This window comes from Sceloporus undulatus, chromosome 1 (assembly GCF_019175285.1).
Source record: "Sceloporus undulatus isolate JIND9_A2432 ecotype Alabama chromosome 1, SceUnd_v1.1, whole genome shotgun sequence".
In the NCBI taxonomy this organism is placed as follows: domain Eukaryota; kingdom Metazoa; phylum Chordata; class Lepidosauria; order Squamata; family Phrynosomatidae; genus Sceloporus; species Sceloporus undulatus.
In genome coordinates, this window is record NC_056522.1 from 40,732,689 (window position 1) to 40,748,227 (window position 15,539).

The window sequence follows — 15,539 nt, forward strand, 5'->3', positions numbered from 1 at the left end:
GTTGTTATAATATAATAATGTTATGTTGTTGTTGTTGTTATAATATGTTATGTTGTTGTTGTTGTTCCCCGCCTCGATCCATGGGGAGAGGCGAGTTAAGAACTAAATATTATTAAATTATTATTATTATTATTTCTTCAGCAGTGCAGTTGCAGCCTGAATACAGCTCAATAATATTCCCTCATCTGCCTGTATAGCTGAAAGGCTATACCTCCCCTCCTGCGCATGCGCAAACCGCTCCCTCTTTGGCAGCTGAGGCGTTTCCATGTACGTGCGGGGAAAATAATAAGGCCTCCGCTCCTTTGCCGCGCCTGCGCAGTACGTTCCAACCGCCCATTTTGCTTGGCCAAGAAAGGAATCAGCATGGCAGTCAATGCAGCGCTGCAGAGGGGCGCAGTGGTGGCGGCTCCTGCGGGGAGACATACAGCTTCCATCATCTTTCTTCATGGTTCAGGTGGCCTGCAGGTGGCGCTAGCACTGGGCTCTCTGGACTCCCAAGGAGCCTCAGTTTGTAGGGGGAAACTGGAGCTGCCAAAGACAGGGTTTTCCCCATCCCAGGGTGACCCCCAGCCCTCCACCTTTTCAAGGGCCTGACCTACTACTCTGAAACATTACCTGTGGGACTGCAGCTCCCAGAATCCCCAGCCACCATATTCATGGATGGTGGGAGTTGCAGTCTACTAGAGGCACACACCTTGTATGTTTAGGGCCCAAAACACATTGCAGAAATAATCCAGTTTAAGTTTAAGACTGCTTTAACTTCCCTGGCTCAGTGCTATGGATTTCTGGGAATTGTAGTTCATTGGTGGCCCCAGAGCGCTCTCTCTCTCTCTCTCTCTGACAGAGAAGGCTCACAAAACTACAGTCCCCAGGGTGCTTTACTGTTTTAATGTCTTCTAAACATTTTTTAAATCTTTTTAAAAATATGTGATATTTTAAATATGTGATTTGTTTCAATTATTGTAGTAATTTAATTTAATAGTAATAATTTGTTGTCTGCTATATTTTTATTGTTTGAATGCTATTATGTATTATTATTGTTGTTGCTGCTGTTGTTACAGTACAGTACAATACAGTTTATTCCTGACAACCAAATACAGGTTATAGTCATCAGATTACAAAAATAATTAAAACCTTTAAAACCTTTTACAGTCAGTTAGCTCTATAAAATATAGTATCGAAGTATCAAAGTTTTATTACCTCTTACGGCCAATGGCCTTTGCATAAAACAACAGTACATACACTATACATACAAAATACATACAAACATGTTGTATTTGTATCAGAAATACAAAAAAATAGATTTATAAGTTAAAATAATTGCTATTTTAAATATAAGCATATAATTATATCTATATTTAAATATAAACATATATTATATTTAAATGTATAATATATAAATATTTATCATATTTAATATATATTAATTTAATATATTTATATATTTATTTGTATATTTGATATAAATATAATATATATTATATTAAACATATATTATATTTAATATATAAACATTTGCTTTATAAACATATAAAGCAATAGGTGTACACTGAAATTACAAAAATGTTTCATACTAAAACATATCGCAGTTTTCCATAATCCGTTCAGATTAGTACAGTGCGCCCGCGCCATACGCGGGCGCGCCATACGCGGCCTTGAGCATACGCGCTCAAGCTGCGGGGTGCACGTGGGGCGGAAGGGGCGGCGCATCCCATTCAATTGAATGGGCGTGCCCGCCTGTTGCGCGCCGCGCCGCCACACACGAGCCCCATTGTTTCCAATGGGGCTCGAGCATAGGCGGAATTCTCCTTACGCGGAGGGATCCGGAACGGATCCCCCGCGTAAGGCGAGGACACACTGTATAATCTGTTTGTTGCAGATTATTATTATTATTATATTATTATGTATTACGTTTAACTATTTTTGTAGAATGTACGCTATAGGCAGGTTTATTTTTATCTGTTTTAATTGATTGTATGTACAGTGCTGTGTAAATTTACAGCGCTTTATAAATAATAATAATAGTAATAATAATTCTGTTTTGATGTACTAGTTTTGCATGTTTTTAATTGTATTTTTTTATGTTGTAAGCCGCTCTGTGTCCCAGGCTTGGGAGAAGCGTGGGATATTAATAATAATAATAATAATAATAATAGTAGTAATATAAAGCAGTCTCAAACTGGATTATTTCTGCAGTGTGTTTTGGACCTAAATTAGTCTTTAAGTAGCCTCAGTTTTCGTTTTGCCTGAATCTCCCCCAAAATCAAAGACGGATGGAGACAGGGTGGACCAGGTGTCCTCCCTGCAAAGGAGGACAAGGCGCCTGGGAATGCAGGCCATTAAAGAAGAATGTAGGACATAACCAAATTCAAGCTTTTAAAAAGGAGCCACTCATAAAAATATAAATTAATGCTTGAAATGGAGGGCATTTTGGAATTCCTCCTGGACAGTAGACAGGAATGGAGGACATGTCCTGGAAAAGGAGGACCTCTGGTCACCCTGGCTCTTCCTCAGTTGTTCCTGTTGTGTGCCTTAAAGTGGTTTCTGACTTACGTTGAACCTATTAGAGGGTTTTCTTGGCAAGATTTGTTCAGAGGAGTGTCGCGGCAGAGAGAGACGCAGAGACAGGAATGGGGGTGCAAAGCTTAGCTGGCCAGGTTTTGGCCAGCCTCCTTTATTGACATCAAGGACACATTAGGTTTCACGTTATCTCACTGTACATCAGAAGGCAATTAAAGGAATCAGGGACCAATGTGTACTTAGGAGAGTTCTAATTAGCAAGGGGGGAGCAAGGTGTGTACACTGTCTCAGCCGAATCAACATGGGCTTACCCAATCACGGATAAAGCATTGTCTACCAGAAGGCAAGTCATAAGCCTATGGTCTGCCAGTAGGGTTATCACATTTCAATCTTGGTAAACATTGCTATCCTGGGAGGGGTCGCATCCTCTGGGCTTCCCAGGGAATGCCACAGAGGAGGTTTGTCATTGCCTTTCCCCTGAGGCTGAGAGAGTGTGACTTGCCCAAGGTGGGATTCATGGCCTTACTGGGTGGGAACCGAACCCTGGTCTCTAGAGTCATAGTCCATCGCTCAAACCACTATGCCAAATATTAGCCAGAAATTTCATCATGTCACTTTTAAGGTGCCAGAGGACTCACTGCTTCTGCTGTGCCAGGCTAACATGGCTACCCTTTTAGCTGTTTGTAAAATAAGAAAGCAACTCTGCCTTTCAGCCACCTAGGATCTCAAGTAGTGTGCAGCCTTTCATTTTTGATACTTTTTAATTTGAGTAATAGTGGTGTTTTCTTTGTTCAGTTCTTTTGGCAGTTAGGGTCTAATGAGGATGATCAGAATGGTTTACTTAATGTGGACTGGTACATTGTTCTGCATTACTATCTACAACATAGCAAGGTGGCTAGCAGTGCAAAAAGGCAATCACACGTTGGACTCAGCAGCTGACCTTTCAGTGGTTCTGTTTCAAAGAACATGTTTACAGTCCCAGAACACTTTAATATTGATGTATTTTTCATTACCTTAAGGTTGCCTTGTTTATCTGACTACAGGCATGCTGAGATTGTTATCCCTCAGCAGGTGCTATTCTCGTGCAGCTCTTTAATTTCTGGTGTTTGAGTAGGTGAGCTAGATCAAAGCCATTTTATGTGGTTTTAAATAGCCTTTTTTAAAAAGTGTGAAACTTATTGGGGTTATTGCACTGTAAAGCTGTTTTTACTGCCTACATGTAAACTTGTGTTTATAAGGGATCGTTTTTCATGGAAAGTAGAATAGCTGGAGCTGCCAGTTCCTGATCCAGAGACAACACCTGTTGCTTGAGAGCTCCAAGTTAGTGAGACTTTTATTCACAGAGTACAGAACGACAGCCTGTTGTCATGCCTTTACTTTATATACTCTGCTGTATTGAAGCCTCTGCGCTCCAGCAGCTGGGGAAAGGAGAAGGCAAAATAACTATGTATGGAACAAGGAGAGACATCAAGTACTGCTAGGTTTTCCTGAAATTCAGTAAGGTTGAGCATTGATTTCCAAATGTTGTGCAGTTTCTCTCTCAGATGCAAACTTGTGTGTGTGTGTCCCCAGTGTTTAGTACTCTATAGATATCTAAAGCAGATTGTGTCTTTCTATATTAGGTGATACTGGCCAAGGAATAAGAGACTGGATCAAGCAGGTTTTGAATCAGGATTTGTCGTTTCAACATATAAAGGTCATTTATCCAACAGCTCCTGCCAGGTACTCTTCCATGCAACTCTTAAATTACTGTTTTTCAGATAACCATTATTATAAATAATTGTTCTTAACAGTTTTATTGTTAAGCAACACTGGCAAAAAGAGCAGATATAAGGTATGTACTTGTTCCTGCAAATATTTGGGGAATGCACAAAGAATACACATTTGCCCTGAAATTTAAATTGGTTAGAGTGATCCTAGCTACAGAATTGGAAATCTGTTCCTGAATACCTGTCTTCAGATCTCTGTTCAGATATAGTATCACATCCTGGTAAATGGAATATTATTATATCTTAGCCTCCTCCCCATTTGTAAAATAGGTAGATAAACAGGTCTTCAGGTCTGAAAAACCTAAGTCTTGCCTACAAAAGGTCACACAACAATAAATTAATTTTGGGGGTGGTTGTGAGAAAGAATGAACTGAAGGCACAAGGAGTTTAAGACACTTGGATTTACATAACAAGTCCTGTATATGGTAGTGACTAGTATGGTTATAATTACATCAGTATTTTAAAGTATAAAGAAACTTGTTTACATGACTGCCTTCGTTTACACACATGCACACAATCTACATATTTTGTTAAGATCTTAACATCAACCCTTTTGTAAATTTAACTTTTAAGTTGTCAGCCTCATGCCTCTGAGCGCTAGCATACAGGCGAACTGCTGTGCCAAAATGTTGACAGCTTAAAGATTTTATTTATTTTGGACAGTAATATCATGCTCTTGGACAGGTTCCTTGGGGTGGCAAATTGCTAACACAAGGCTATAACTACTCAACAGCAAGTGAATATTCTCTTGACAAGCAAAAGCGATCACATCATTTTAATCATATTCTGAACAAAAATATACTTTAAGTAATTATTCTTGCCCATTTCCTGTTATCCAGTACAGAGGTTGTTGCAATCAGATTTAATGTGGCTGTATCTGTGAATAAATGTTCTGCAGTGTTCTGGTTATAATAAATTTAGTGGATCTATTGCCTCAAAAGTTCTGTACTAGAATTCTCACAGTCCATTACGATTGGCAATAACAGCTGGGCTTTTGGGAGATGAAGTCCAACAACACCTGGAAGGCTGCATGATTCCCACTTTTGTTTTAAAGTAAAGAGTGAACATTGTACTCTATATTAGTCCTCTATATTACTTCAGAGGAGCAATGTCATTATACTCTTGTTACTAGAAAAGTAGTATGTTAAAGGTAACATCGGCACGTTCCACACGTGCCAAAAGTATGTGCTCGGCACGTACTAGGGTTAGGAAAGGATGTCCCTTCTGGACGCCTTAACCCTAGTACGTGCTGAGCATGTACAAAATGGTGGCGGGCGCCGCCATTGTGACGTCACAACTGCGCCACCCCCAAACGGAGCGGCACAAAAGTGACATCCTGGTGCCGTGTGAGGGCGCCTGGGGCGCCCTTTCCGCGGTGCCGGAAGGAGCTCCGTTTCGGAGCTCTTTCCAGCTTTGCGTCGCTGGGTGCAGCCTTTAGACGGCTGCACTAGCGATGCAAAGCAGAAAGGGGCCAAGTGGCCTCTTTTTTTTGTCCCAAGGACACCCCTTTCCAGGCCATGGGGAAGCGGCCTTTTAACGCTTCCCCGCGGCCTGGAAAGTGGCGGATCGGGGCCTCAGAGGCTACCACTGTGGCAGCTGAGGCCCCGATCTGGCAGGGAAAGGGGCGGGTACAGGCCGCCCCAAAGGGGCGGTCTGTAAACTGCCATTGATACTTGTAGTATGGAACTTGCAAATTCTGAAAAGGTTGTGCCTGACACACTAAAAGCCACTGCCAGTCAGAGTAGGCAATACTAGCTAGATCAGTGGTCCCCAAACTGTGCTCTTTAAGGGATTTTGGACTTCAGCTCCCAGAATCCAAAACTATTGGCCAATATGGCTGAGGCTTCTGGGAGTTAAAGTTCAAAATCTCTTAAAGGTCAAAGTTTGGGGACTGCTGAGCTAGATGAACAAATAATCTGGCATGGTCGGTACTAGCTGCTTGTGTTTCTAACAGAGACTTGGAACAGGTGTAGCATGTTTGATCTCATTAATAGATGTTACATCTGCTTGTAGGAGTCAATGTTGTTACTATAAATCAGATTTCTACAAGTTGGTATGAATAATGGAAACACAATGGTAGTTTTTGGTGAAATTAAATGTTTTGATACAGTTGATCTCACAGTAGAAATTATGACAGTTAATATGTGATGACATAATGATAAAAAGTGTTTCGTTTCATATTAAGCCATGGGACCCAGAAGTCTTCAAGGGAGGCAGTAAGAGTAAGAGGAAATTTTGGAATATAGATTTTTCCAAGACATAGCTCAATTAACAAACCCATTGACAGTGAAGGCTTTTTACACCCCACTAGCTCTCTGTTTCTTCCTCAACCTATGTCTGGCTTGAGTTTTTTTAGCAGCATTGACATTGAGAGAATGCTGAAGGAGGGCTGGAGAAGTGCAGATTTTGTGTAACCTGTTGCAACATTGTGTCTTCAGTAAGCAGCACAGTAAAGCTTGAGCTGGCAAAGGATGAGCCTCTACTCTTAACTGATCGTATTGTAGCCATGTACAATATGTAGTAAACAGAAGCTGGTTCCAGAATCTCTCACTGAGCATATGTGAACAGCAAAACAGAGAAAGGAGAGAGGGGATTCGTCTTACCAGCTACCCTCAGCATGTTTTTTTTATTTAAAAAAAAAAACACAGTCTTTGTATTTGGCCACCAAAAGAGAAATTTCAAGAAAAGTAGAGGCTAGTAAAAGATAAAGTTTGAAAGAAGCCTTTCGGTGCTCTGAAGAAGATACAACATGTTTTCTTCATTTCAAATGTATGTGTTGTTACTTTTGGATAAAATGTTTGCTGAAACATGCCCCATCTTTTTTTGGTGTGGCAACTAAACTCTCGTCTTTCCGTGTTAGTTCTGCATCTGGTCCCAAATTTTATGTTAAACAAGTAATGCTCAGGAACACATCTGCTTCATTAACTGAGGTTGTACCTATAATAATTTTGTTACTCTGCAATGGAGAATTGACAACTACATCAACTTTCCATAGTCAAATATAATTTAGCCTTTCCATTTCCCCCTCCCCCACTCAATTATTCTGATTAAATGTGCTGTAACTTAAGTTGGGGCTTTAAAAATAGCATCCAGTGCCACATCTGTTCAAGTGGTTTTTACAGCAAATGGTGTTTTTTCTCTCTCTCCTTGGAGTAGGTATAGTTGCAACATTAAATACTGATTTAGCATCTAGTGGTATAAGTTAAACATTTGTTTTCTGTTGACTGTCTAAACTGAAATAGAATACCACTCCCTCTTTGTCTTACAAATAGAAAGTGATAGTTTAAATTGGCATTGCAACAGCCAACGTGGTCATCTTTAAATTATGTAGTCTCAACTTTATGAAATGACTATACTGTACCTTATTATGCTTTCCTTTCAACAAATCTAGGTCAAAGAATCTTGCTTTATGTAGCATTTCCTTTTCTCAGTTCTCTTCTTTTACAAATCTAATATATGAATAAATTGATTCTCTGGGTGCTTTTCCAACAGCCAACAGATAGTTTAGACTCTTTTTATTACATTTTTCATTAAAAATTTAAATATCTGTTGACTGCTGTAAAATGGAGTAATGCAGATCCTTTTTTCAAGCGTGCGTTAGAGACCTTTTTTCCCCTTGTATGTCTCATATCAAGACTCTTCTGCTATACCACAGAGTCAGCAAGGTACTGTTTTTTTTTAAAAAAAAATTGGGAGCTATTTGATACACAAGTCTTGTTGAGCATAACTAAGTTTTGATAACAAGAGATGAGTTGAGAGATGAGCTGAATATGGCCCATTGGTCCTGCTGTGGCCTAAAACTCATTGCTTTTCAAAAGGTGGAGGGAGAAACAATGGGATCAGCAATACTGGAGTTGAACCTAGCCAATGGGAAGGAATTGGTCACTGGAATCAAAGTAGTTAGTATTTTCTACTAATAGAATTAATGATTGTGGGACAGGCAAAAGAAGAGTACAGGTAAACACAAATCCTGAATTTCAGAAAAATTTATCTTTTTTTAAATATAGTCTTTATTGAGTTTTTTAAAGATAAAAACATATACACACACACACACACACACACACACACACACACACACACAAATAATTATTCAATTTCCAAGCTTAAGATGTTTGATGCAATAAAGATATACCTACCTTCCTCCTTCATTACTTCCTAGCTAGCAGTCCATTTTTAATCATACACTTTTTGAATCTTACATTACCTTTTAAACAAATACGCAAAAAAGAGGGTTTATAACTATGCTTAACCTCCAGCAAGTTCTATACAGCTTTTATTTTTGGGTACACCAGGCCAGTAGATCCCACTTAAAAATTAAACAAAAATGACGTCGGAGTTAGTCTAGTTTTTGTTCAAATCTGGCAATGATTGATTAACAGAGATATCAAATACAATCAATGCTTACAGGGGTTCTATTCCCACCACTACATCTCTCCCCCACTCCTTTTTAAGGAAGTTGATGACATCAATCCAGTCTTCTTTAAATATGTTGTGTTTTTCCTTTTTAAGACCTCTTGAAAATTGATCTTCTTTTAAGCTCAGATAAATAGTCATCTGAATCTCATGGCTAGAGATGCTAAAAGAAAAAGACACCCAGCTTGGGTAGGATTTCATAAAGAAGGAATGGCTAAAAGCACAATCGCAAACAAATCTATGGAAGAATTAAAATAGGAATTATCTTAAAAAGCTGATGTGCCTGCACCGTAAACTCAAGGAGAAAATGAAGTTGAAAAAAAGAGAGCATATATTAAGAATGGAAAGGAAGCACAAAGTACCAAGGAAGAATACAGATATGTAACCCAAGCTTGAAGAAATAGTGTAAGGGTTGCTAAAGGTTCCCAACTGGCAAAGGGATCAGGCAAAACTGCATTCTGTTACTCTCCGTGTTTAACTTGTACACAGTAAACACATGCAGAGCTAGTTCAGATTCTGAAGAAGGAAGAGTGAAGATCAGAGGAAGGAACATTGACAGTCTAAGATATGCATCCCTATCTTGTGGATCTGAGCAGATGCGAGTGTATCAGAAGGCTTGGATGTCCTTAAAAACAATCACATCTGCTCAGACCCACAAGACAGGGATGCCACACTCAAGGAATTACAATGAGCATTCCTCAAACTACAGTACCCACCACATGAAATAAAAAAAAAACAAATAAACAAGGCAAGACTTGTACCCAGGATTGATCTACTACAGAACAGACAAGAGAGAAAACAACAGAACTCCACTAGTGGTCATATACAGCTCCCAACAGACTATTCAGGCACATCATCATCAATGAACTGCAACCCATTCTGGACCTCTCATGGTCTCTTGGTGGCAGACCTTTACTTGCCTACAGACAGCCTCCAAACCTCAGATACTTACCAACAGCAGGACACAAGACACAGATGGAAACACAGGTACTAAGCTTTGCCACAAACCAAAATGCCAACTCTGCCCACACATTTATCCATCACAAGACCTAATGACATCACCTACAATACTAGGGGAACATTCACGTGATCATTTTCCAATGTGATTTATGCCCTATTATAACATCAATGCCCACTAGCGCTCTAAATCAGGCAACAGGCCAGTCCCTGCAGCAGAGGATAAATGGACATAAATCAGACATTAGGAATGGGAATACGCAAAATCCAGTGCAGAAAATTTCAATCTCCTTGGGCATTCCATCTCAGTCTTCAGAACAGCGGTCCTTGAACAAAAGAACTACAAAGGCATATTAGAAAGAGAAACAGCAGAATTGGAGTTCATCTACAGACTATAGTCCTTCAGCAGTGGATTGAACAAAGATAATGGCTTCCTGGCACACTATACACATTTCAAGACTATATAACCCCTTCCCAATGAGGGCATCCTACACTCATCTAATCTCTTCACCTGTGGGCTAGTTTCGAATGCCAAACTGGATTTGCCACTTCATTTGCACACACAAAGGCTAGTTCCTAATGCCTTTGTTCACAAACGACCATTGTTAAAACTGGACTTGCCACTTCATTTTCATACACAAAGGATTTTGAATTTGAATTGACTGTGTCACACACCAATAGCAAGTACATTTCTACACCACTTATCAGTGAAACAGAACTCACTAAACAGTTTACAATGTGTAAGCCAATTGCCCCCAACAAGCTGGGTACTCATTTTACTGGCCTACAAAATGATACAAGGCTGAGTGGACCTTGGAGCCATGTCTCAGATTGAACTCACAACCTTGTGACTACAGTATTGTCATTTAACCACTGTGCCACCAGGGCTCCCAATGGCATATATAGGTCTATCCCTGGCTTCTACTCCACCAAATACATCTGAGGAAATAGACTTTAGTTGGAGTGTGGTACTCAGGTACACACAATGCTTTTTAGTAAAGTAGATCAATACGTTCAATTACTGTGTATACAGTAGTTAGTTATAGACAAAAAAGGAGAGACACACTCATGGGTGAATCACTCCTTTCATGAGAAAGCAATCATATATCGTAGTAAAACTATACTATGTGCACAAGTATATAGGAAATCATTGGCTTATCTTTATGTTTGTTCTTCTGGAAAAAGACCACAAAAACTATTGGTAACTGCAATGTTTTACTGAGTAAAAGCATTAAAATCTGCCAAGGATCCACATTTGTGGATGTCGGATCATTCCAGTTTCATGAGATTTACAAATTTTTTTTTGTAATAAATTTGGTTGGCTGGTTGGTTAGAAGGTTTTATATATTTCTTTAAACTTTTGGGTGAATGAGCATCCTATGATCCAGTCTGTATTGCCCACTTCCCTAACAAAGTGCCTTTCAGATGTGTTATACTACAATTTCCATCACACCGAGTCAACATAGCTACTACTATGCATACTCTACATGCAAGATTGACATATCCTTCCCTGCTACCTTTAGTGTGACTTCCCAAATTTGCTAAACCACAGAGAGCATTTCAGAAATAAAGACATGGCAAAGGAAAGTTTCAAAAACATCACTTGGGGTTCATTAAGACTTTTTTGTATTCAGAAATTATTGTAATCCATTTTTAATTCCATTTTGTGGGAGCAAGACTGAGTTTTATTAGCATGGAAGCTGATGATACAAAGCCCTAGGTTCAGACTCAGGAAAGTAATTAAGCATATACATCCATCTTCAATGAGTCTAAACTAAAAAGGCTAAGATCAAGCCAAATGTTTAAATTTTCCCACACTGAAATCAAGAACACTTAAAACATTGATTCATTTTCGTTGGATCATTCCAGTGGGTAATGGAAATGAAGCCTATTTCAGCAGCTCGCATTTATCACAATAAAGAAACTCTGCTAACATGTTTAGAAAATGATTTTATTCTCTAGTGTGCACCTCTACTGCTGTTCTTCATGGTGGTATTTGAAAACACTGGCATTCATACTAGTGGGGTTGCCAATGGGAAGAGAGCCAAGAGACATCAGGAGTTAGTACCAGTGGATTAATCTACACAAAACAGGCTGTCAGGAAAGGAAAACAAGCTTCTTTGTTCTGTTGTAGAAAAAATAGATCTTTACTGTCACAACATTTAAAGTGTGAGGTTTGTCAAGAAAGACAGCTACAGTATATTTTTAAAAGTGCTGCTCTGTAGAGTCTGATTCCACAAAATGCCCACAAAAACTATACTTCAGATTTAGTCTGCATTGTCCCCATCTGAAAAATGCTCCTAAACTGATTTGATGGTCCTGAAAAAAAAGGAACAAGAACGTCATATTAAAAGAAATGGATTACACATCCTTCCTTTTGCTAATTGCACAAAAAATGGTGTCATCCAGTATACAAATGGGATGGAATAGCTATGCTTGTTGAACTTGATGCTGTGCTATTCCTTTGTTGGCTCTTGGGCAGCGTCTGCTATCTCTCGCCACAGCTGTGCAACCCTGGAAAAAGTGCAGATGCTAGCATAGGGGAACGCAATGGGATTCCAGCAGTTATATTTAGGGTTTGGGCATGCTGGCTCTTTTTAAATGTTAATGAGTTAATACTTCCATTATTATTGTCTGGTTGCTGGTTGGTTGGTTGTGCAAAGTTTTTTAAAGCTACCATGTATGATAATTGTGCAGTGCATGCGCGCACACACTTTCAAGCCATCCTTCACCTTATGGCCCAATGAATTCCATAGGATTTTCTTAGACACGGAATACTCAGAAGTGTTTTTGAAATATAGCTTACAGCATCTGGTATGCATTGGCAGTCTCTCATCCATATGCTAACCAAAGCTGGCCCTACTTAGTTTCTAAGCCCAAATCGGATGTGGTTAGTGATCCCCAAACTTTGGTCCTCCAGGTGTTTTGGAATTCAACTCCCAGAAGGCCCAACCACCCTCTGGTCAACAGTCAGGAATTCTGGGAGCGGAAGTCCAAAACATCTGCAGAGTCAAAGTTTGGGAATTGCTGCTTTAGAATATTTAGGCCCCAATATGATAATTAAATACTGTAATGTTAAATATTTCAGGCAGAATTCAGTAGCCATCTACAGCTCAGAAACACAGAATGAATTTCAATTTTTTAATGTAAAAATGTTTTTACAGCTTTGTTCATTTTCTCAACAGCCATGGTGGATAAGATATTATTTGTCATATGACATAAATAGCAAGCTGGAGTTCAGGAAAAGTAGAGTATTTTTAGAGTTTAATTGGGCCTGAAGCTTATACCCAGCTCTTTGTTTTTTCCACTGGTCCAAGCATTTGAATTATAGTCATACAGTACTCACTTCTCCATCCTGCCTACAGTTTTTCATTCTCTGGGGTTCTTTTAATAATGGAAGTGCATCTACCTCAGTGGTTTCTAAAACTTGGTCCCCCAGATGTTTTGGACTTCAACTCCCAGAAGCCCCAGACAGCTTGGCCAACAGTCAGGAATTCTGGGAGCTGAAGTGAAAAATATCTGGAAGGCAAATGTATGAGTACTGTATTACTGATCTAGCTGATAGAAAGTTCCAGGACCCAACACTGTGGATAAGGTTTAGCCCCTGTCACCAAGACATCCCTTTTGCTCTTAAATTTGCAATGTAGATATCATATAGACCACTTTAGAGATCCAGCATGGTGTAGTGATTTGAGCACTGGGACTAGGATTCTGGAGACCAAGGTTTGAATACCCATTTAGCCATCAAAACCCACATGGTGATCTTAGACAAGTCACACTCTCTCAACATTTTGGGGGGGGGGGCAAAGGTAACCCCATCGCCAAACAAATCTTATCAGATAAACCCTGTGTTAGGGTAATTTTAGGGTTGTCATCATTTGAAAACAATTTGAAGGCACACCACAACAACATAGCCCAACTTTCATCTAACAAGATCAAGGTGGCATATATGGCTACCCTGCTCCCCATTTTATTCTCAAACAAACAGAATAAATAGGTAAGTGGGGCTAAGAGTGCAACTGGCCCTAGAGTTCTTACTCAGTTTAATAGCTCTGTGAGAACTAGAACCTAGATCTCCAAACACTAGCTGCTACATCATCCTGGCTATATAGATATATATCAATTGAGAGGATTGTGGCCCTCCAAATTTTGGACTGCAGTTCCCTATCATCCCTCTCCAATGGCAGTGTCATCTAGGGTTAATGACAACTGCAATCCAACAAGATCTAAAGGACCACACATTGCCCCAACCTGATACAAAACTTACTCCATTATCCTCTCTCTTTCCTCCCTCTTCATTCCTTCCTTCTTCCATTTCTTTTTCCTAAATAACTGGGTCCAATATTTTTTAAAGAAACAGATTTATTTTTGTTACGTGTAGTTTGAGTCTTAATCACCTACATAATTGTGTGCTGTCCATCTACCACCACTCTAGCTAGCATTTGTGGAAAGACTCCTAAGACACAGAATTAATTGATTTCCATGGATGTATTACAATGTCTGTTCTCACATATTTTTCTATCACCATTTTTTTCCAGACCATATACACCTATGAGAGGGTCCTTGTCCAGTGTGTGGTTTGACAGATATAAGATCTCTAACGATTGCCCAGAACATATTGAAACCATTGATTCAATGTGTCAAGCACTTACAGGGTTGATTGATGATGAAGTTAAAAAATGGCATCAAGAAGAACAGAATACTCTTGGGTAAGATTTTAGAAGAGAAAACTTTTAAGAGAGCTCATTCTGTGAGCTGAGCCTAACCTGAAAATGTGGTGAGTGGATATGGAAGCTTTGAGTAGCCAAAAAACCTTTGTACTGCTTGGGTAGAGTTTCTGCTAATGCCTTTTAGTTGCTGTCCTCAGCTCATTTTCACTGTTGCATTCTTACATTTGGTTTAAATTGATTGATGATTTTATGAATTGATTATATTGATAGAGGGTTTTATGTCTTATATTATTAGCTGCCTTGGGAAAAATTGCTGCCTAGAAAGGACTATGAAATGCATTAAATACAAAAATTAAATTCTAATTAAATGCAAAATTTGTTCTTATGGGATTTGCAGGATTGGAGTTTTATTGTGAAGACCATTGTCTACTATTTTAGATAACTAATAGGAATGTTGGTCAATTCAGTATTAATGTTTTATTGATTGTATCTGTATTGTATTATTTTATTGATGTAATCCCACCTCGATCCATGAGAGAGGCGGGAAATATAAATAAACATTATTATTATTATTATTATTATTATTATTATTATTATTATTCTGTGAGGAGTAAGAAATAGTAGTCTAGGGTAGGAATGCACTCTGTCACAGCATTAATCAACATAATTTTCATTTGCATCTTACTTGAGTTCAGAAGCTTAGTGACAAATGGAGCAATGCTGCCACTGTTTAAATATTGGTAGGCTGTGCTTTGCAAAGCTCAATATGAAATAAATGGGAACTGTTCAATAACAGTAACATTGTGGCCATTAACATCTGCTATAGATAAGGCCACTTTTCCCTTGCATGAGTCAGCGGAAAGCATATGCCATGTGTAAAATTTGCTGAAGTATCTATTATACTACACGCACTTGTTAGTAGGATGTTATTGCTTTTTCTTCATATGTGGGATTTAAATATATGATGCACTGGAGTTGGCATGCTCTCCCTCCTCCCCTGTATGGGAAAAATGCTTCCACCATATTGGAGCTAACTAGGTACTGCAGGCACAACAATGAATAATCCAAGATGGTTAAAATTTGTTTTTCATGTGGGAACTTCTAAAATCTTATTCAGAAGCCAGGAAGATCCCGAGTGATGGAGCCAGGGCTCTTTGTGCCTATTTCTAGGTCTGAGCATGTCCTGCTCCTTGAAGCTCCTTATTTTCTT

At 39.1% G+C, this 15,539-nt stretch overlaps 1 protein-coding gene across 1 annotated transcript in view; it reads left to right on the forward strand.

Moving 5' to 3' along the window:
• Positions 1-328: 328 nt before the first annotated feature.
• Positions 329-15,539, forward strand: part of LYPLAL1 (lysophospholipase like 1) — a 30,959-nt gene continuing 15,748 nt past the window's right edge. The window contains 4 exon segments of the mRNA XM_042445719.1: positions 329-454; positions 4,143-4,242; positions 14,198-14,333; positions 14,335-14,368. Of these exon segments, the coding sequence (XP_042301653.1) occupies positions 364-454; positions 4,143-4,242; positions 14,198-14,333; positions 14,335-14,368 (361 nt within the window). The 5' untranslated portion in view covers positions 329-363.